Source organism: Colossoma macropomum, unplaced genomic scaffold (assembly GCF_904425465.1).
Source record: "Colossoma macropomum unplaced genomic scaffold, Colossoma_macropomum, whole genome shotgun sequence".
Classification (NCBI taxonomy): domain Eukaryota; kingdom Metazoa; phylum Chordata; class Actinopteri; order Characiformes; family Serrasalmidae; genus Colossoma; species Colossoma macropomum.
This window is the reverse complement of record NW_023494802.1, coordinates 33887294-33910943: the sequence shown is the minus strand read 5'-3', so window position 1 is coordinate 33910943 and position 23650 is coordinate 33887294. Positions and strand designations below refer to the sequence as shown.

General features: G+C 37.4%; 2 protein-coding genes across 5 annotated transcripts in view; one reads left to right on the top strand and one right to left on the bottom strand.

Annotated features, from left to right (window-relative positions):
• Window positions 1–7188, top strand: part of calcoco1a (calcium binding and coiled-coil domain 1a) — a 41701-nt gene extending 34513 nt beyond the window's left edge. The window contains exons 15-16 of one of the 2 annotated variants that reach the window (XR_005008501.1): window positions 1157–1523; window positions 7178–7188. Coding sequence is in view for 1 of the 2 variants with exons in the window: in XM_036592524.1 (XP_036448417.1) it covers window positions 1157–1184 (28 nt within the window). In the remaining variant the exon portion in view is untranslated. Of the gene's footprint in view, window positions 1–1156; window positions 2766–7177 lie in introns of those variants that run through there. The other variant, XM_036592524.1, reaches the window with a different exon arrangement.
• Window positions 7189–16994: 9806 nt separating this feature from the next.
• The window catches only part of rarga (retinoic acid receptor gamma a), a 77073-nt gene continuing 70417 nt past the window's right edge, over window positions 16995–23650 (bottom strand). For all 3 annotated transcript variants that reach the window (XM_036590713.1, XM_036590714.1, XM_036590715.1), the window contains one exon: window positions 16995–21802. In XM_036590713.1, coding sequence (XP_036446606.1) covers window positions 21441–21802 — 362 coding nt within the window. In that variant the 3' untranslated portion in view covers window positions 16995–21440. The remainder of the gene's footprint in view (window positions 21803–23650) is intronic.

Sequence of the window (23650 nt, the reverse complement as noted above, 5' to 3'; positions counted from 1 at the left end):
TTTAGAAAACCACCCACTTCAAGACACACTGCATTTTACATAGGCTGCACCCCCACAGATCTGCTGAAAATTTGAAATAGGCCTGCATCATTTAAGTATTTGGCACTGGGTCTGGCCCTGTGTCAGGGGGTTGCCCCACCAACCAGTCATCATGTTGACTAAACCCACTGCTCTTTGTACATGCCTCGATAGCAGCAGGTGGCAAAAAATAATCAAGTAAAACTTCAGTTCAGAGGAAGGTTTAAATTAATCAGTTCATTAATATTACCCAATTTGGTACGCAGAGAGACCACTGAGGAAGACAGGTTTGTTAATGTGTTGGTGGGACAACCCATATCAGCCTTGTGATTGGTGAGGATACTGCTTACATGAGTTTGTATGAATTTTAGGTGACTTCTTCCATCATTAGTTGGTTGTATAAAAATATATTGCAGAATTAGAGAACAAAATAGAGCAAGATAACGACCACACAGTGAAAACAGCCTCAACTAAAATGTAAATATTATAATAATGATCATAATAATTGTAATAATTACTAATATTGTAAATAGTACATTATATTACAATATACAATATTGTAATATTGTTAATAGTATTATTATTAGTATTATTATAGTCAAAATAATTGATTGATGAAAAATACATAATAAATGAATAATAAACATAAGAAATAAATAATAAGAAGTACTTAAAAACAATGAATTCCTGAAAAAACAAATGCTATAAAAATGTCTTTACCCACTGACATTATGCACTATGAAGCATTGTATTTTGATGAAATGAATATGATCATTTATTGCTTATTTTATATATATATATAATGGTGCAATAACAACAACAATGTTGCAATCAAAAAAAGTTTAAAAGTTATATATATATGAACCTGTTTTGTGCTTCAAACATTTTCTGCACTGTAAAAGAAAAGCATTAATTTTGAAGCTATACAGTGATGGTTGAGCTTGTGGATCAAATGACCACAAAAGTCCAGTCTCTAGAGAAAAGGACAGGGCCATGTGGCTTAATTTTTGGACTGAAGGCAGCTCGAAATGAAAGGAAGTGAATCAGCTCACTTCCTGTGTTGCATCTTTGAAGGCAAAAGCTGGGGCCCTGGAAACACTCCACTCCTAACAGTCTCCTCTCTTCTGCTTCTCTTCAGTGACCTGGCAGAGAGCCCCCTGTGGTGAGGAGCGGAACTGCCGGAGCGGGTTGACATTGCGCCAGGATGAAGCGTGTTACCCATCTTTGTACAGTAACACACTCGCCCTCAACGACATACTGACAAACTGTCTGAATATGCAATTTGCTTTACACTTTATATGCACTTTCTGTATGCACAAGCTACTAGACCAGTCAGTCTCTCACATCTTTTTACTTGCACAAATCCATAACACATATCAAAAGACAAGCGCAGAGGAGCTCTCGAAGGAGAGCGTATGACGGTATGTTCGGAGAAGACTGTGTGTGCGTGTGTGTATGTGTGTGCACTTTTGTTACTACGTCTTTGTGTGTTTTTAGACGTGTTAGTTTTAAATTCTGCTTACAGCTATTTACCCAAGTACTACCATGAGGCTTATATTGTTATACTGGTTGGTAAGATTATAAGAGCAAGATTTGTTGCAATAATTTTAATCACATTATCACTGACATTATTATAGGTTTGAGAGTGTAGGATTTAGTTGTTTCTTTACTTTAAGGTTCTGGTGTCAGTAATATATATTATTTTTTGTAGTGCTGATAAGTAAGTTAACAGCTACCTAAGCAGGTTGCTAGTGTCGGAAAAGAAATTGCATGAATGTATTAATGAATGGCAGATGAGGTTGATTTGAGGCTGAGATGATAATGAAAGTTGTACGAAGAGTCTCGAGTGGCACTTTAGATTCCTGCAATCTTGCCATTTTTTCCCTATGATAAGACTTTTACCTTCCTTTATGCAAGGCTTTCTACTATTAAATGATAACAATCACTTTTCAGGTGTGAAATTGATATAAGTTGCTGCCATTATATTCTTATTTGCCATCGTTTTTATTAAGTATGATATAAAACCGTAATCAATATAAAACCGTACTCAGTCCAAGTAAAGGGTAAATATGAAAAACATCAATGGAATTCTCATCTGCATGTAAAATGCATGCACAAGTTCTTATGCAGGATGCTTCTGTAGCGGATAAATCACCATTTTATTGTGAAAATACCTGGAATTCGGTGGAACGTTAGCTCTCCAGTTAGCATCGGAATGCCCAGCTGTTCTAACTGCGTGTCTCAAACAGCAACGTAGCTGGGATGCAAAGGAATTTCATTCATTTTAATCTGATTTTTGTTATTAATGATTTGATGAAAGGCCATGTGGCTGTCGTGCCTCTTGTTTGCCATTTTTAGCCTTAGCAAAGATAGTTTGTGGAGGAAATGACACTTTCAATCAGTTTTGTTCTTAGAGAATTTAACAACCCAATTAAAATGTTTGAAATAAATAAAAAAAAGTTTTCTAGTATTCATAAAGGTTTTATGTTGCGTATCTTACTGGCAGTACTTATATCGGCTGATTTGATGCTTCATTTAAAGGGGATTCCCACCGATTCTTCTGCATAATTAAATGGTTAAGATGCAAACAAAGTAATTCTGACCGGTTTGACGTGTGATGCTCCGTTTTAGAGAAAATATATAATGATGCTGATAGGAACCAGACATCCAAAGAGAGAGCAGTTATGAAAACATTGCATGGTGGCTGAGACATTGAGTGCGTTTATATACACTTAATAATCCGAAAACTGCAGAAAATCAGAGTCAGTAATCCAATCAACGCTTTACATGCACTTGATAATAATCAGACAATGGGAAACTCCGGGTCTACATGAGTCAGACAGTAATCAGATTTCTGCTTCGCAACCGGCCAGTGAACTCAAAGAAGAGGACCATGACGTAAGCGCAATATAAAACTCAAACTTCATGCCGCAGCTTTGTTTTTTTTGTTTTTTGTTTTTTTTTAATAAACACCGTGCCACTTTACCTACAAAATATGAACATCATCTAGAAGATGAAGAATATTTAAATCCTTCATTTTGTCAAGCATGCAGTTGGTTGCAGCGTTGCTCCAAAAGTGTTTTGCTGCCATCTCGCTTCAACACTACTTGCTTATTTCCGGTACCTCAGTCTGTTTTCTCACATGCTCAGACTGAGAAATCCGAAAGAAATCAGAGCAAAAGTTTACATGAAATCTGATTACTGAGCTAAAATCCAGCTCTCTTTATCGGATCTCTTAATCAGATTTCTAGACCTTACTCCGATCTAAGAATAAGGACTATGCTGTTTACATGACCATTTGTATAATCAGATAACTGCAGAAATCTGATTATGGTTGTATTATTGAGTGCATTAAACGCACCTATTATTTTATGATAGTTTTGAGATCAAGTTTTGGATTAAAACATGTTTTTTAAAACCCATTTATCGCAAAGAGGTCCATACAGGGTGTGGTAAGGCAAAGCAGTAGCCAAAGAAAACTTATTTGTCTCATAATTATCACTGTTTTTCCATCATCAACATTACATATAATGGCTCAGAAGACATGTAGGTTCACTGTTGGTTTTGGATAGTGAATAAAATGGCTACAATTGTGTTGACCCCTGGTTCAGGTCACCACCACTCTAAAGAAATCTAAGTCAGTAAATTTCTCTACAATGTGCCGTTTTAAATTAAACCACTCTGAATAACTTTGTTTATATCTCAACCACTGAATTATGCAGGAAATTGGAAAAAACAGTGGAATTCCCCTTTAACCTATGCTTACTTTTGGGTTTACCATTTGACTGATATGTATCTATAGCTTTTTATACTGAACATTTCATAACCTTCATTCACTTTGACATGTAATGGTTATCACTTATTTTACTGTAAAGTTTTTTTGGTTTACTCCCACACTTTACTGTTCTCCCTGTTACATTTGAACAGATGTTGTTACAATGGAAAGTTTTGTAGCCTACTGACAGTAATCAGCCTTACATTCATACAGCATAATTGTGCAGTAAAGTTAACGGTAGAGGTTTTTACAAAAGCTCCTTCATGTGTGAGGTCTCATACTGTTACTACCTGAATTTAGCCTAGACGTCAGTGTTAACTGTGTGTTTTCCAAGCACTGACCGTGTCCCAGTTTGACTGAACGGTCAGCATCCTGACCACAAAAGCACAACAAAATCTTTGAAGTGTAATGCGCATGTCATCCTGTGGTGGTTTGTAGCTTTTGCCGTTGTCGTAAGTCAACCATGGCTCAAGATCATCTGCAGTGCCATTTAGGTTTCATGTTTGCAGTACCATGAGATCCTGTAAAATCCTCCTGAGCTTTAACTCCTGTCTAGAACTGTATCTAGAACATCTCAGAGATGCAGTGGAGCTCTTCTCTTCAGAGCAGCTGAGTTCATGGCAATAAGTCTCTCACTTTGTTTCCAGTAATTTCACTTTTTGGTTTGAGTTTGCTCTTTTTGTGCAATTAATCGTCTATTCATTTATCCAGTATGTATTTTCTAGACTGTGCAGTACTGTAAGGGGTTCGGGTGGGTTTCAGTAATAAAATGCTGTTAATGTAATCATTTGATGTCCTGTCATTATTTTGGCAAAGTCATTATTTTTTAAAATATAAAAATAACATGGCATTTTTATGCATAAAAGAGATTCCCTTCATTAATACAGAAAATAGCATATAACTATGTATATTGGGAGATTAAAGCAAAAGTTTAAAATCAGATTTGCATAATAATCCCCTTATACTAAACCTAGTTGATCAGTCTACACATGTTCGGTTTCTGAAATTCGCTTCTTTACTTTTGCACTTGAGCTACAAGGCTGTCGTGGCTAATAAGTAATGGAACCTTATAGCAAATCAATAATCAGTCATACTGCGAATCTCCTGTTCTACCACATCCCGAAGGTGTTCTATTGGATTCAGTTCCGATGACATTTAAGCCCACTGAAGAACACTAAACTTGTTGCCATGTTCATTAAGCCAGTTTGGGACAGGTTTTGCTGTGACCTGGTGCATTATCATGCTACAAATAGCCATTCGAAGATGGGTAAATTGTGGCCATGTTGAGATGCACATGGTCAGCAACGGTAATGAAATAGGTTGTGGCATTCAAGCAATGATTGTTTGGTATTAACAGGTCCAATATATACCAAGAAAACATTCCCCACTCCATTACACCACCTCCACCAGCCTGGACTGGTGACACAAGGCAGGCTGAGTCTATGGATTCATGCTTTTGACGCCAAATTCTGGTGGTTGATTTGAACATTACCTGAAGCTGCTGGGCTGTATTTGCATGTTTTTCTGCATTGCACTGCTGCCACACAAAACTGATTAGATAACTGCATGAATGAGGAGATGTACAGGTGTTCCTAATAAATTGCTTGGTGACTAAATGGTAAAAATACAAACAAAATTCAGGCGAAGTAGATGTTTTGATGAAATCTGCGCATCATAATAATACTGGCTGATTTGATGTTTAATTTTAAGGACACTCTCGCCGGTTTTTCTGCATAATTAAATAGTTAACATGTAAACAAAGTAATTCAGACTGGTTTGATGTGAAATGCTTCGTTTTAGAGAAGATTTCCAATCAGAATTTTTGTTAACGAGGCTGATAGGAAACAGACATCAAAAGAGTTTAATGCCTGTAAAAGCTCTCTCTCAGAAGGTTGAATGCTACGAATACACTGCCTGATGCGTGAGATATTGTTTTACAATCCGTTTGAAACTTTTGGATTAAAAGTTTTGAAGTCTGAAGCTTTTGGATTAAAGCATAGTTTCTAGACTGTGCAGTACTGTAAGGGGTTTGGTGGATCTTAGTAATAAAATTTTGTTAATGTAATAATTTATTGTCCAGTCCTTATTGTGGTGAAGTCATTCTATTTTATATCTAAAATAACTTGGCAATTTTTTATACATAAAAGAGAGCTTTCCCTCTTTAAAACAAATGCAACAGGTGAAAAAGAACATATAACTACGGATGTCAGGACCATTAATTGCCTGATGGAATTAAAGGAATAGGTAACTAAATGTACAGAAGGAATACGCAGGGATTTTAGAGTGGAACACGAGTGAATAATGTAGGATATAATTAAATTTGCAGGTCTTGCAATTTGAAAATGTGAATTGGAAGCCATAACATATTCTCCTTCCACAGCATGACAGTATCAGAGAGGGCCTCCGAGCTGGCTGAGCATTTTTAGCATGATGAGGGGGTGGGAGATGAAACATGATATTATTTTTTGAGCAGAAACATGAACAGTGTAAAAAAAAGATACATTTTGAATACAGTTCGACTTTCACACTGTTTAAGTTACTTTCCACTCTTGGCTCCATTTCTCGTGGGGTGATGTTCTCACAAGTACCGTGCCACTGGTTGAATTGCACATCCTTATATGATTTTAGTGCAAGACCATTATTTTTTAAGCTATGTAGCCAGTGCTAACGATTTACCATAGGAGCTATTGCATATGTCAGAACTACAGAACTGGACAGTTGCCCCCTCATGTTCCTCTCTTTTGCCTCCTAACCACTTTTTTGCTGACCTTCACCCCATTTTCCTCTCTGGCTTTTTTATACCATCTCTCTCTCCCTCTCTTTCACTCTCTCTACCCCTCTCTCCTCCTTTCTTCCTCTGTATTCCCTCCATTCCCCCTGCGCGGGCTGACGGGGGCTAATTATAAAATCAATGGAGCCGGGCTGCCTGCTTTATAGCCTCCTCTAAAACCTTAACAGGGAAATCACTGTAGGATTGATGACTCCCTCACTCTTTATCTCTTTTAATTAGAAATGTAAAAGATATGAAGAGCCAGGGGCCAGAGCAGTGCACCCAGCTTTTTACGACTTTCTACCCCCCTCCCCTGCCCTGCTCCCTCCCTGCCTTCTCCTCTCACCCACCATTCAGTGTTGTTGCAGCTCCTCCTACAACACCTTTACCTCCAGAGGCCTCTCCAGTGATGTCTTCGGCGTTAGTGCATTATGTGGATGCTGACCCACTTGTCTGGAGAGTTTCGGCCTATTGCTCTTTGTCCAGTATGTCAAAAAAAAAAAGTCCTCCCATAAACAGAGCTTAGGTCAGTTGATTGACCTGCTCTGAGCTGGTCCAGCCTGTCTTTGATGCAGCACAACAGAAGATTTGCTCTTATGGAGGCTCCTCATCAGTTAAGTGCTTATTCTTCGATAACCACACCACTTTTCACAGGATCTCAGCAACTGAAGTCAATCCCTTGTTGATTGAATGAGTTAAACATGACAAAAACACTTAATTCTGTAGTGCTGTCATTCACACTAAGTTTAATGTTTAAAATACATTTTTCAAATATATGTCAAGTGTACACTATGTCAAGTTTGTAATATAAAAAAAAGCATCTCCAAAATAGCAACTTTACAGGAGAAGGCAAAACATTAATAACTTAATGTAAGTAATGTAAAGAGGTTTTATTATTTATTTTGGATCATCATGAAATTTTAGCACATTATTAAATGCAGTTGCAATGTTCAAGCCATATGTTTGACATGTATATTGATCCCATAACACACACACACACACACACACACACATATATATGTATATATATCGCTGTTGTCAGAACAAAACATTGAATCTCCAAAATGCTAACTTTACATGAGAAGGAAAAAGCTCTACTTTTACAAAGTAATTTAGTTTAATTTCTTTTGGTCCATTTATCATGAAACTTGCACACATTGTAAAGGGCAACAGGCATTTTGAAATTATGTCAAACTGAAAAACAACAAAAATGGAAAATATGGAGGTTTTGTTCCGACAACAGTGATACGCACTACATATGCGCATATAGTTCAATATATTGACATATGTGCATATACTGTATAGGCTTATATTTTAATATTCAAACATAGTACAGTTGAATGTATTTAGCACATATATTGCACACATTTTTAATATGAACAAATATATGTCCATATATTTTTCTTCCATATGGGTTTAAAGATTTTATGATTTTATTTCTTCACTTTTTTTTGCATTTTTACTGTTTTTTATTATACCTTTTGTTATGATAAATACTCTTGACAACTGCAACTATTCATACGTATACGTTTCTCTCACTGTATGTGTTTTTATCTGTATATTTTCTCAAACACATTGAGCTCAGTAGCCTCCCCCTTTTTTATGATTCGTCTTTTCTCCTCCATTTCACTCACATTACCCGTGATAAACATTAAACTCTACTCTGTATGGAAAGACCAGGAGGAAAAAAAAAACAAAAAACATACGCTGCCCCTTTAAATTCCTCAACCTCACGTTCCCATGGCAACAGCTTATTGGGTTGAATATATGAGGCCATTTAGAGGCTCCCTGTAAACCAGACTATAATGTATGGACCTTGTTTTAATCCGAGCCCTAGTTTATTGATTTCTCTTTAATGAAGTTTAATTATAGCAATCATATAATTAATAGTACCATATCCCACTTTATCACTACCCTTAATCTCAGAATAAAAATAATTGTATATTGTAGGCCTTGGGCATGGAGAAGGTCTGTTTGTGTGTACTAATGAGAGAAAGCACATTAAAGCCTCTGCTCCAGTATTTTAGGCCCCCTTTGTTTTAGGAACCTTTTTCTAGGAACAGGTTTTTGAGATTTGGAGATTTAGGAACTTAGGAGGCTTTTAGAAATTGTTAAAGGTTGGTCACTTTGCCATTGTAAATTTTGGGTAATATTTTACTGGGATAGCCCATTCTGTAGATACAGTCATCTGCAAAAGTTTGGGCACTTCTGGTCAATTGACATGTTTTGTTGAATTTCTAAGTGAAAATAGATGAACACAGCCTGTACAAAGAATTAACTTATTTATGGTATTTTTCTGCATATTTTACAACTTGCGCACAAATTCTGTTTATTTGGAGTATAACATATTGAAAAACTGAAAGTATTCCATAAATGTTCCATAGCTTTCTCACAGGCCATAACTAATGTTTATTTTTTCCGCAATGTGTTAAATTCAGCCATTAAACAGTAATTGTGAATGAAAATGTTTTTTTTTGGACAGCAATATGCCCTGCAATAGACTGGCGACCAGTCCACGGTGTTTCCTGCCTTCTGCCCAATGACCGCTGGGATCCAGCTCCCTCCTGCGACCCAGAAGGATAAGCATCTTAGAGAGAGAGTTTGTGTGTGTGTGTGTGTGTGTGTGTGTGGATAACAATAATATATTTAACAGAAAATTGCACACAAGCCTCAAAACTAAAAAATATTCGACATGTTCAGTATTTAGTGTGTCCATCACTCTTTGTCTTTATTACAGCTTCCATTTTTTGCAGGAGACTCACTTTCAGTTTTTCAAAGAAATCTGCAGGGACATTTTTTCACACCTCTAAAGTTCAGTCTTAGAAATTGGTTACATTCATACATCTGCTTCTCACCATCCAAGTACTCCCAAACACATTTAGTGATTTTAAGGTCAGTCTATGGTTCTGAGAACACCAGCAGCTTCTTTGTTTGATTTCCTCTCCTTTTCTCAGTGAGGGCTTCTTCACAGCTGCACATCATTTCAGACTCATAGTGTTGAGTTGTCTTCTCACAGTGGAAGGATGGCCAGAAACGCCTGTGGATTTTTTCAGAATTGAAGTAAGAGTGGAGCTTGATTTTCTCCTCTCTCTCAAAGATGAAAGCTTTAAGTGCTGATTATATGATGGTGACAGTTTAGGTGGTTGACCAGGTCTTGCACAGTTATTAGAAGTCTCATTTTCTCAAGTTTTGGAAATTGTATTTTCACTTCTTTCCTCTTTCTTCTGCAAGTTCAGAATTATCTTATATCTAACCTCCTCAGAAATGTCTCCTGGAAAATTAATAACTTGTACTGAATGGTTGTTTTGATTAGAAAGTAAATAAATGAAAGGTGGTCTCTGACTTTTGCACAGTACTGTATGCTTACAATAAATTATTAATACTAAAATGTCTGAGATGCTGAACAAGGTCTACATTTTGTATTTCCACCAAACCTCATTTTCATGCAGAACAGAGATGACTGTGTGCATGTGCCTGAGTCTGGCTCCTTATTGATTATTATTAAGGGATGTGGAGACTACACTAGCCTTTGTTGTCTGCACACCCCTTCAAGATTAACGAGAGTGTCTGAGGCTAAGCCATTAGTTCTGGTCCCATCTGCATCCATGCATAATGGGGGTTTATGATCTTGCACTCTAGAATTAGCACGGCCTTTCAGCAGTGGAGTAATGTAGCTTATCTGTGGAACCTGATCGCCCCCTACTGGATGAATTTATGGTTACTCTGTGTCAGTTTTACTGTACTCTATTGATGAGTGTGAAAGTTACTATTCATATCAGTTCTGTTTTCTGTAAGAACATGCAATATGACTTACAATGGTTGTTTAGGCCTTGATCATTATTAAAAGGAAGAATTAGAAGCTGATTTAAAGGAAAGGTTCCAATGATATTTCGAGAGTTCTGCATAATTCAGTGGTTGAGAAGTAAAGTAAGTCATTCAGTGTCAGTGTGGTTTGATGTGAAATGATGCTCTGTAGAGCAACTTACTGACTCTGATTTGTTTACAGTGGTTGTGATAGGAACACAAATATAGCCATTTTATCTATATCTGTATGCATATATGTTTATCTATATCTTTATGCATATATATATATATATATATATATATATACACACATATATATATATATACATATGTGTGTACGTAACGGTGTGAAAATTTTCTATGAGGGGGCTTTTTAAACTCTTTTAACTCTTGTTCCTATGACCACCACTGTGAATAATTCTGACTCAGTTTCTCTACAATGGAGCATTTCACACCAATCCACTCTGAATTAATTTGTTTACATGTTACTCATTTATGTAGAAATGTTACATATTTGGTGGCATTCCCCTTAAACTTGTGTTTTTTGTTGTCCTGTATACAAGTGTATGGTTTGTTAAAAATCTGGTCAAATCAGTTTTAGTTATGCAACTGTATACAACTGTATAGTTATTTAAAGTTTTATTCCTGATATTGCATACAGTCCATTTGAAGTCTGTTTGCACTGTATAATGGTTTTGTGACAGAGTGAAATTATTCCAGTGTAACTTCTGTTGGGCCCTTATTAACATACACCAACCAGCCACTTCAGTAAGTTCATCTCCTTGTTTCTACACTCTTTGTCCATTGTATCAGCTCACCTTACCATATAGGTGCACTTTGTAGTTTTACAATTACAGGCTGTAGTCCATCAGTTTCTCTGCTCTTTGTTTGCCCACTGTTATCCTGTTCCTCAATGGTCAGCACCCCCACAAAGCAGGTATCATTTAGGTGGTGGATCATTCTCAGTACTGCAGTGACACTGACATGGTGGTGGTGTGTTAGTGTGTGTCGTGCTGGTACGAGTGGATCAGTGGATTTTTAAACACCTCAGTGTCACTGCTGGACTGAGAATAGTCCATAAACCAAAAATATCCTGTGGGCAATGTCCTGTGACCACTGATGAAGGACTAGAGGATGACCAACACAAACTGTACAACAACAGATGAGCTACTGTCTCTGACTTTACATCTACAAGGTGGACCAACAACACAGGAGTGTCTGACAGAGTGGACACAGTGTTTAAAAACTCCAGCAGCACTGCTGTGTCTGATCCACTCGTACCAGCACAACACACACTGACACACCACCACCACGTCAGTGTCACTGCAGTGCTGAGAATGATCCACCCCTGCTGTAGATTGTGGACTCTGCGGTCTGTGGTGTAAGGAGCTGGAACAGAACAAAAATGAGGAGCGGCCAGAAGCTGCTGTGGTTTTTTGGTAGCTTTTGTCATATCTATGAATCAATCGACCTTTATTTAAATCCAGGGTACATTGCAGGTGACCCTCATTTACAGTGCAGCTGAGCCAGTACAGAAAATATTGAATTAAAAACTTCGATTGTAAAAACATATCAAATGCTCATAATAATAATCATAGTAGTAAATTTAATAGCAAAACATTTATCAAATCAGACTAAACCAGTAAAATTGCAAAAATACAAACGTAATGACATATCAAATAGGCATAAAGTTATAAAAAACATAGTTAATTAAATAAATGTAAAACAATAATGTACCAGTAACTAAAAAGAAACAGTTGATAAATTAAAAAATCATAAATGTAAAACAATAACTAAAACATACCAAAATCACACTGAAAGTGAACTAAAATCAAACAAACCCGTTTCTTACTGGGGTGGTTAGAGACTAAAAGTTTAAAATGTTGATGTGATACCAGAGAGTGAAGCTTTATTGTAATGAATTCCAGCTCACTGGGGCAGCTAAAAGCAGATTATCCCAGTTCAGTAAAAGCTCTCGGCACCTGACGAGGAATCCAATCACTGGGGCTGGAGTGTATTATTTACACTAAGCATTTATGTGATGTACGATGGCACATGGCCAGTAAGAGCTTTCTAGATCAAAAGGAGCCAGTGTGTCTCCTGACGCACAGCCAGAGATGACCAGCCAACCTTTCAGTACAGTACAATACAATACCGTGGTGGTATTGGAGTAATGAATCTTAAAGCAGAGTGGTTTACAGAGTCTATAGATTTGAGAGACGTTGCAAATATGTATCTGTGTATCACATCACCATAATCCAGAATAAACAATAGTGTTGCTTCAGCAATCTTATTCCTTGTGGTCATTGGGAAACACATTTTGTTTCAATACAAAAAGCCAAGTTTTTGCCTCAGTTTACATGTGAGCTTTTTAATGTAGTATTTAAAAGTGTGTTTGCCATCTAAACATATGCCTAGACACACACTTAAAAAAGATTCAGGGGTTCTTTAGTAAAGAAAATGGTCCTATATAGAGCCATGAACACTCAAAGAACCCTTTGCATGACTAAAGGGTTCTTTGCATTGTTAAATGGTTCTTCGGATTGATGGAGTGTGTTTTGTATGGTTCTATATAGACCCTTTTTGAAAAGGGTTCTTCTATTGTTGCAGGCTTGACCATCTACATTAATCTGATGAACCATTTAACGATGCAAGGAACTCTTTAATCATGCAAAGTGTTCTTTGAGTGTTCATGATTCTATGTAGAACCATTTTCTTTACTAAAGAACCCTTAAACCCTTTCAGGGTTATGATTTTAGAAGTGTTAAAATCCATGTTAGTAGCTCTAGAAAACAGCATTCCTTTAGTTTTCTCTACCTTTACAACTAGTCTCTGATTGTAAAAAGCCGATTGTAGGGCATTAAAAGAATACTGCAGTTTTTTCACTGCAGCACCTATATAGTCAGCTGAGCTGTAAAAAATAGCGTCATCAGCATATGAATGTACTTTGCAATCAACAATGGAGGTAGCAATGCCAATAATATAGATGTTAAATTAAATAATACTGGTCTGAGGATTGAACCTTGAGGGACGTCCTTAGTTACTGATAAGAGCTCTGATTTACTTTGTCCCAGGGCCACACATGTCTGGTGTCCATCAGAGAGATCAGTTGGTAGTACTGTGGTCAAAACCAATATTTTACAGCAGGTGCAAGTGCTATGCTGTTCTCTAAAACCAGACTGGTAGTCTGACAAAACTGAATTTCCAGAAAGAAATGTCATAAGTTAATTATTTACTAAGGATTCTAAGATTTTGGCTTAGCATGACCATTTTGAGGTGGGTCGATAGTTATTAAGATCTGAGGCATCACCTCCTTTGTGGAGTGGAATTACATGTACTGGGAATTCTGTTTGATAAAATATAGAGATTAAAAATAGAGGTAACGTTCTAAAATGATCAGAGACGCAAGCTTCAGACAAAAGGGATCCAAACTATCCCGTCCAGTACTTTTTTAGTGTTAATGGTGTTGAAGGCTTTAGGTACTAAGTGAGGAGAGAAAGCGTGAGCTGTAAAGAGACCATGTCTTACAGCAGGGGGTGTGTCTATTTCACTGAGAGGTGCAGAGCTCAGAAATCCGATGATCATTAAGTACGATATGAGTTGGCATTGATGAGGCATTGATTTGTTTTTGAGTGAATTAACTGTCTTTCAGAATTGGAAGTGCTATTCTGCTTTAGCTGTTCTTATATAGTAAGTACATTTAATCCTTAACTGCCTGAAGGTGAATTGTTCTCTGTCACCATTTGGTCATGCAGGGACCCATGCTTTATTTCTTGCATTGAGCAAAGAAGATATTCCAGTGCTGAACCAGGGATTTAATATATCTCGGATTCTAATGTTTTTATAAGGGGCATGCTTGATTACCATCAACCAGATTGTTTTTCTGAAATGATTCACCGCTAACTTGATGTGTGGGATTTTAGAAGTGTAATGAAGGTCACTGAGGACCAGGTCGTGTAAAAAGGTTTGGTCATTAAAATGTTTAAAACTTCTTCTAACCACAATCTGAGAGTCTGTCTTTATTATGTCTGTGTTTCTAATGCATTCATAGGGCAGTGGTCACTAAAACCAGGGTCAAATACACAGGTCTGTTAGATGATATTAAATCTATTAGTGTCGACTTGGTGGCGCAAGTTTGGTCGTGTTGGTTCTGTAATTAGTTGCGTTAGAGATTTCCACACACTTCCTTCAAGTGACCAGATGCATTAGTTAGCCAATTCAGTTTAAAAACATCTAGAATCAGCATTTCTAAGTTGATGTATGGAGATAAAAGTTCAAGCTATTTCATCAACAGCATGAGAGGGCGCGGAACGAAGTCTGTAGATCGAAACTACCATAAAACTGTTATTGTATCCTGCATACATGCTTAAGGCTAAAAAAAAGCAGAACATTTTTATTTGGATACTGCATTAAGAGTTTGCATTAAGAGTAGATTTAATGTAAGTAGCCACCCAGCCATCCCCTTGCTTATGTTGTTCAATAAGGTGACCAATGTTTTATAACACAGCGAATAATAATTGCATCAGTGTTTGGTGTATTAAAGTCAACCTAAAATCAAAATGGACTTTTTTTTACCCTGTTAGCTCAAACCCCTGGTGATTTTCAGCATGATTCATCATTCTATGGCAATCTTAATGACAAAATTCATGTTTTCCTTTAATATTCAGTTGAAGTATAGTGACTTTTGCCCACCTCTAAAACATCTTCCACAATTTGATCACATCACCATTCACCAGGCAAATGAATCCACAAATTCTTCAAATTTTTCAGATTTTCTGTATAATTCAATCATTATGATGTGAACAAATTCACTCAGAGTGGTTTGGTGTGAAACACTCCTTTCTAAGCAAACTTACCAACTCAAAATTGTTCACAGTGGTGCTGATAGGAACCAGACGTCTGAAGAGTTTAATGTCTATGAAAGCTACTCTCAGAAATAAATTGAATTAAATGGTTATGATATATATGCTGCCTGGAGCTTGAGACATTGTTTTATGACAGTTTTGAGAATTAATTAATTGTGGCCTAAAATATATATAAAAACTAATGGTGGAGGAATACATGTAGGATGTTGTGAGGCAAAGTAGTTTTACGATCATCAGCATTACATATAAAAACTCAGAAGACATGTAGGTTCACTGGTCATTTTGCACAGTAAATAAAATGGCTATATTTGTGTTGTAGATATCAGAACCCCTGGTTCCTATCAGCACCACTGTAAAGAAATATTTAGAGTCTTCTGAAGAGTCCGTAATGTTTCTCTGCAATGACCTATTTCACATCGAACCAGTCTGAATAACTTAACAATAACTTAACAATATATTTGAATTCTCCTTTAACCAATAATATCATGTTTCACCTTCCACTTCTTTCATCCCACCAATCAGCAGCCAAAAACACAGCTAGCTCAGAAACTAAAAAGAATCTCCAATAGTGAATCACCACTGCAGTTTAATCCAAAACTAGGTCTAATTAATGGCCAGGAAACTGGTCTGAAGTGTACTGGTGCCCCCCAGTCATAATTCATAATTCTGCTTTGGCTCAACAACTTACAATGCTCAACATTGATTGGATTTGATTTTTGTTTGTTTGTTTTTTAGAGTTACATGTAATTTGAATACTTTAATTCACAAAAAATAGATTTTCTATTGTTTTGATTAAAAAAAACAAAACACTTTTTAAGCACACAGTTCAATTGATTTGAAAAAAAATCTTCAGATTTGTACTCAGCTAAGTTCAGACAACTTGCAGTCATATGCAAAAGTTTGGGCACCCCTGGTCAAATTACATATTTTGTTGAGTTTCTAAGTGAACATGTTAACACACATCTACAGAGAACAGCATAATGCATAATTACTGTCTATATGGTGAATTTAACATATTAGGAAAAAAATAAAAGAAAACATGGCCTGTGTGAATACTTGATATTTAATGTCCTATTTTCCCTAATATGTTAAACTCAGCAAATAACTAGAAACTATGCAATAATATTTGCCATACTTAAGTATGTTCTCTGTGGAGGATGTGTGAACCCCAGGAACAGACCAGAGCCTGCCGACGGGCCCAAAGTTTTATTACACAATTCTACAACCTAAGAATAGCTCAAAGAGTTTGCATTGAAGTCCCTGTGGTTACTGAATAATAAGCCTTAGTATCTAATAAGCCTGGGACTTTAAGGGGTTAGCTTGTGTTCACTTTGACAATCGGCAAAATATATAATTTGGCCAGGAGTGTTTAAACTGACTGTATGACCAAAGGACAGGGCTTAACGGTTGATCGTTTTTATATCTACACTGCAATTTAAAAGACTGCAATTTTCAAGAGCTACAATTTTAATTATATCCTACTTTAGTAACAGCACAAATTTAACCTAATAACACAGAGTTTGTAAACTGGCAGTCTGACACACGTCATTCAAAATTCAGGCCTCATCTTTTTGTGCTTGTCATCTTGGCAAAAAAAAGCCTGGAGCGTAATTTGAAGAAAATAAAATTTAGCTCACAATCGCAATATTGGTCATAAAAATTATTAAAATAAAATTTTTCGCAAATCGTTCAGCACCTCCAAAGGATATGTACTATTTCACATATGGACATTAATGGAGTAAATACAATGTAAAAGGAACAGTCTCACAAACAGTCATTTTATTGTGCCTCTGAATGTTTATATGGCTTTTCTTGATACAACAGAGCTGGTTGAACATGAACAGAGGATTGAGAATACCTCAGCCAAATCGAGGAGAAGAAAAAGAGCAAATGAGACAACGTAATCTCAACATTCTGTTTGCAACACAGCAATGTGTTGCTGAGGAGTGCAACACTGCAGAAGGCGCTCAGGAGAGAGGTTTCTGTGTGTATGTGTGTGTATGCATGTGTTTCTGATCACAGCGTTTCCCAAACCTTACTCATCGACCCATGTGCAGTCCAGGTTTTTGCTGTACACTGCTTTGAAATGAAGTACATCATTTCCATGTGAATAAAATTTATTACATCAACACAATTATTGCCAAATGTAAGTCAAGTGGAGGACAATAAAGTGTTGGTGTGATATATTTTATTCCTGTGGAACTAATGTATATATTTCAGCCAAGTAAATTCAGATTTCTAAAGTATATCCCACCTCCCAGCACGACTGTATCAGGTAGTCCGTGGTTTTACTTGCTTGGTTAAGGCATAGTAAGAACTGACTTGTGACATGCTCCGCCCACATATATGTTCTTTCTAAGAAGCAGAGATTGGACAAGCTTTCCAAAACTGGCAAAAATCTCATTAAACTAGTTTTTTATTTTTTCACATGAATTGAAAATGCCAGTTATCATTTACATTTCCAAATTTCAAAATTTGACACAATGTTCAAATTTCAATGTTCAATTTGACACAATGTGCCAAAATTTCATGATGAAATTCTTAGAATAAGATCTTGTTACATCAACTCACACTGAAAGTTAAGAACATTTTTAGCTTCTCCTGTAAAGTTATTTGTTGGAGGTTTTGTTTCAACAGTGACAATGTGGAATTATGCAGATCAAACAGATTTTAAAACTCAAACTTTTATTTTGGATTCTTTTAGAAATTAATTTCAAATGATATGTATTTTGGGTGTGAGAGGTCAAACTATTAAGATGGTAGTTGTTTTTTGTCACATAGTCACATAAAGCAGCACTATGTACGTTTTTGAGATTTGGAGACCTCTCTGGTGGAAATGTGTAATTAGAGGCAATGTGCCGAAGAATGTTTTGTAACGCCCGCTGTGCTCAGTCCCCTTCCCTGAGTGGATGAATCTGATGACTCTGAGCGCACTGAAAGGGTTTTCAAAGAGAACTCAGTCAAAACTTGTTGAAGGATGTGTCTTCTGAGGATGTGAGTGAATTATCTGCTAATGTCATCATATCTTCATGAGTATAATGTTGATTTTGCATTGGAGACCTAAACATTGAGCTGGACCTTCTTTTTTGAGTCTGTGCGTGTGACATAAAGATGTATGATGTGGTCCGAAAAACTCAAGCAAAATCCGTCCTGATGCCTCTGACTTTTAAATAATTATTTTAGGCTTTACAGGACGACTAGCAGCTTTAACATTAGCAAGATGGCAAATTCGTTGCTGTCTTTTTCAAAATTCCTAATTTCAATCAGCTACAACAACATAGTCCAGCTCAGCTGTGCTGCACTGGAAAATTGGACAATTTCACATTAGGCTTAATTGGATTTTTGCCTGTAACATGTCCATCTTTGCAATAGTTACCCTGAAAGAATGCATGTGGGGGCAGAGCACAGATATGTCAATTGTAGCCAGTGATTCAGTGGTATTGACTCTTGATTAAGGCATATGGGAGCAAAAATGCGGACTAAGGGGCACCAATGAATAGACTGGACAACACTGTGACAAGTGAAGGTGTTTTTGTGTGAATCTGTGCAGGCAGGAGAGAGAAAAGTGTGAGAGTGTGTATTTATGTACATGAGCTCACATTCTCAGTGTTACAGCACCACACAAATGACATTCATCTGATGACCTAATACACTACAGGCTGCTCCACAGTAACAGCCTCACAATCCCAGAGACACCCCAACACGCACAGCTGGTTTCTGTATTGCATAACTGAAAACCCGGTACTTGTTCAATTACACACTGTCACCTAATGGCATGCTGTGTTTTTTTTTTCCTTTTTCTTTTTTTTTTTGGCAGTTGAATTGATCAAGATATTTAAAAAATGACCATATCGTTCCTATAATGAACAGAGCATATAAAAGTTTTACAATGGCTTTAACTAAAGTATGTAGATGTCTCCACTTCCAAGTAGGACGTCTAAACTGAGCCGACATATTCAAAACCACACTCATAAATATTGCTGTTTTGTAGCATGCCTGCAGGCAGCTAGTGTTTGGTCCTCACCGAAATGCCCTGAGTCTGAATTTCCATGTTATATATATATATATATATATATATTTATATATATATGTATATGAAGAGTTCTGTTAACATGCAGGATATGTGCTTTCCAAGTGTGGGAATAAGATGCGGCTATGTGATTTTTATGCACATCAGTGAGAGCGTGAGTTATTAATCACTCGGATCTTAGCAAAGCTAAGCACCTGATCTGAAGGATGGTTTCTTGCTAAGCTGGAATCCCCAGGCTCTGTATGATAAGTACACCAGTCAGCACCAAGCTTGCCATGTTTTACAACAGCATTATTGAAGTGCTACATATATGGCCAATAGCAGACCTCCCCCTGAGCACTCGGAACGAAGCGGGATTAGCATGAAACAATTAGAACAATTGATCTATCCATGCTCCACCCACAAGCATGTTCTTTCGTAGATGTGTACTCTTGTGAGGTGGAACAAAACATCGGAGAAAAATGGGACAAAAATCAAGGTTGAACAAGCTGTACAGGACAAACAAAATCAAGATTGAACAAGCTTTGCGGGACAAACTGAGGTTGTGGGACTAAATCTGAGATTCAACAAGCTTTGCTGGACAAAAATTGAGGTTGAACAAGCTTTACAGGACAAAATTTCAACATTATGACAAATTATAGCATACTTCTAGGCTAAGAGTAAAGTTAGCTAGCTATGTCTTCAATGCTAAATACTGTAGAATGGCTGAAATGGTCACCAATGCTGCTCCTTGAGATCTACCTTCTTGCAGACTTAAATTCTAATCTTAAATTCAAACTCCTTGATTACATTTAGGATGGGCCTGCAAGAAGGTAAATGTTCTGGGGGAAGGTTGGCAACATTTTCCTCATCATATGTGCCAGATGTGCACACAGTATGACTAAAACAGACAGTGCCACAATATGTTGCCTCAAGCGATAGCCTGCCAATAAAGTCAAACTACTTGGTGACAGCCATGGAGGCGGAAATCCATAATCCTAAAGAACAGTAAGCCACACAATGTCCCTATAAAGTTAGGCAATGATCTAATCAAAGATAATTGCTGTAGCTGTAAGGCAAGGTGAGATCACACCAACAAAAAAATTGCCAAAAATTGGCAAGATATACGCTACAATTCCTCATTATTTTGTCATTCTGTAAAGCCTCAACAGTAGCTGCAAAAGAATGTATTTATGGGTGGAGCATGGATAGGTCAATTATTAGGACAAGGCCTGCATCATGTATTAACTGACACTTTTCCTCTCTAGAGTTTGGCTTAAGAGCTTGAACTCTCTTCCCACTTTACAAACTGCATGCTTTGGCACAAAATACAATATTCGATTGGCAGGAAAGATGCTGTGTTAGTCATAACCAGAACTAATACCCATAATGCCAATCCTGAAAACATGTGGATCAGCCAACTGGGAGTTGAGATTTTCCTATCGAATTGATTATCATCGACGTCTACAATGAGCCAAAGTGCTCAAGAACCCAGCCAGAAAGACCAGGTAGAGACTCAGTAGAGGTCTGCCAGTTTATAGTCATTCGATTATCTCTCTCTCTCTCTCTGTTTCTCCTCGGGAAAGCTATCCAAAACAATACATAACTGAAGAAATAGTATACAAAGACGAAAAAATATAAAGGTATATAGATATGTATGGGCTTATTCATAAAATGTAAAAGTAAAGAGAACTATATCAAGGCTGAAAAAGTCAAGACAATATTCAAATGCATCAAGAACAACAAAAAAGCATAAGCTTTTTCTTTTCTTTTTTTTTCCTTGCAGTGTTCTGGAGAAATGTGACTTTGAACCCGTTGACAGCTGACTGTTTCACGTTGGCTTCTGTAGGTTTGGCTGCTCCTTTATTTTCAATACAAACGCGATAGTATAAAAAAAGCGACTGCTGTTTTGTCTAGAAAGTCAGTTGTTTAAGTCTCGCGTCTTCCCTCTTTGCCCTTTGAAGACAGTTCCTGAGAAGAGGCGTGCATCTTTTAAGTCTCTGACTGAGCGTGTCTCTGATCACTGACCGTGAGGCCTGAGTTATAGGCGGCTGAATTGATAAGGCTCTATGTTTGCCCTCTGCTGAGGGCAGATTGTTGTGAGTCGGGGGGGTCAAAAAGGAGGCGGGCCGGGGGGATTAAGGTGTCGAAGGGAGGCTTGTTGGTATGAGGTGTGTGTGTGTATGAACAGAAGCCTGCTCACTGGGCTCTCCCCCCATGGCTCTTTCTGGACATGTCCTGGACATTGGGTTCCTGACCACTCCAGGCCTCTCCATCACTGTCCGTCTCCCTCTCCTCCTCCACGTCATCGTCATCGTCGTCTTCCTCCTCCGGCGACGGCTCGCTGCCGTTCTCGTTGGCCCAGCTGTCGTCCTCGTCCTCGCGCTCCGTCTTCATGGTCAGCAGCGGGGCCGGTGGGGCCGGCGGGGCAGGAGGTTCGGCTTTGCTTTCGCTAGCTTCAGGCTGCTCCTCGAACGCTTCGGGGTTCTCCAGCATCTCCCGGATGAGAGGGGGCATGGGTCCTGGAATCTCCATCTTCAGAGTGACCGCCCTCTCCGCTCCTGGAACAAACCCAATAAAAGCCATTTAAGGTGGGAGGATCTAATCTAGAAATGTCCCACTCCAATCTGACAGATTGGTGTTGAAAGCAAGGGGCATATTTTAAAGCATCGGTAAAGGTAATTCCAATTTTTTTAAGGCTACTTTACTCAACTACAGTCTTGTCACACACTACACTGTCAATAGAAACTTGGTAAAGTTGGTAGGGTCTACTTTAAGCATCTAATCAGAAGTATTGGTATCAGAGATGATCAAAGGTATTTTATTGGGTTTTATATCTGCTATTAGTCCAATGTAATTCTGATCCTTTATTAAGGCTATTTTACCCCATTGTGATCCAATTATGTGACAGCTGTAGAGCAGACGTAAACAGACATTATTAATGTTTAAAAGTAAACAAGTGGTCTAAATGTTTGCAATGTGGAACTATTTTAAAATGGAAAATGAAAACAGCACTACAGCCACTTGTAATATCTGCAATGCCAGTATTTAGACTGCAGCTATTTAAACTGCCAAAGCACGATAAAACTAGTCACCCATAGATTTTGACAGTGTGGTTATTACACACTGTAACAATAAAGCAGCGTACTCAAGACTCTATAAAATGGCCATTTCCAATAAAAACAGTCTATAAAGCAGATTTTTATATTTTTAGCAGCCTGGCATATTTGACCTAAATTAGAATGGTTTTGCAAACTTTAATGTACTTAAAGTGTGCACTGTGTGGCTATATTATCCATAGAAAAACAAACACCGGATCAGACCAAAAAATAGCAGATCCATGGAGTTACTGAACAACTGAATAACTGGAATTCAGGGGCACGACCATGCCTAAAACCCCTACTCCTACCAGTCTAATGCTCTATAAATTCCCATCTCAACTTCATCACAAGAAATAGAAGGTATTCAGAATCCCCACCAAGAACTCCAGCCAAAGTTCTCTTTCCTCCCTCAGACAGTCTCCCCTCATACTACCACCATAAGTTGAAGGCACAGCCCAAACTCACAAATCAATTCAACTTGGACTTCATTCGGACTGGAGACAGAAATACTTTGACACATCCTTAGTCTAGACTTAATAAACTGTGACGAATGATCCAATAAATCAAACTAGATTACATTTTCCAAAAACCATGTGATGGCATTGTTATATTGAAAGGGTGGTGTTTGATGAAATGCCATCATCCTCCTACAAAGAGTTTTAAACAGCAACTGATGTTTGCTGCTCCTTCACACAGTGCAGCGCTTGCACACGCCTCCCCTCAGATTGCACTACCATGTAACTATAGCTGTTATGCTAAAACATTTCTGAGAATCCAAGCCCAGCACAATAGCTCTGCACTAACCACGGAAGTATCTACTGCCCCACCAGAAGATATCTACACACGATAACGAACATAAACAACAGAATGCGGTCTTGTCAGTAGACTGGTCAGTTTGTACAGTGTATTACTGATTATTTAATAACTTTTTGCTGTTCCCAAAATATTTGAAATATATGTAATTCAGCAAATTATTAGAATGACAACAGAAAATATACAAGAGAATGTTGTCCTGTCATTCATGTAAAAGCTGATTGATTGGCAAGTGTTTACATTGTAAAATCAATTTACTTGTTCTTTCCAAAACACTCAAAGTACTGAATAAAACAAAGAAACCAAAAGAAGTTGGAGTCCAGTTTATAATACTTAAATCTATGTTAGGTAATTTGTTACTGCATATAAAATAACAAATGATTAAATATAACTGAATCCAAAAGACGGCAAGACAAAATATAAAAGATAACTATTCATGTACAGCTGATCAGTTTGTAGAAGTTGTTCCTGAAATACTTTAATAGTGTCCAAATG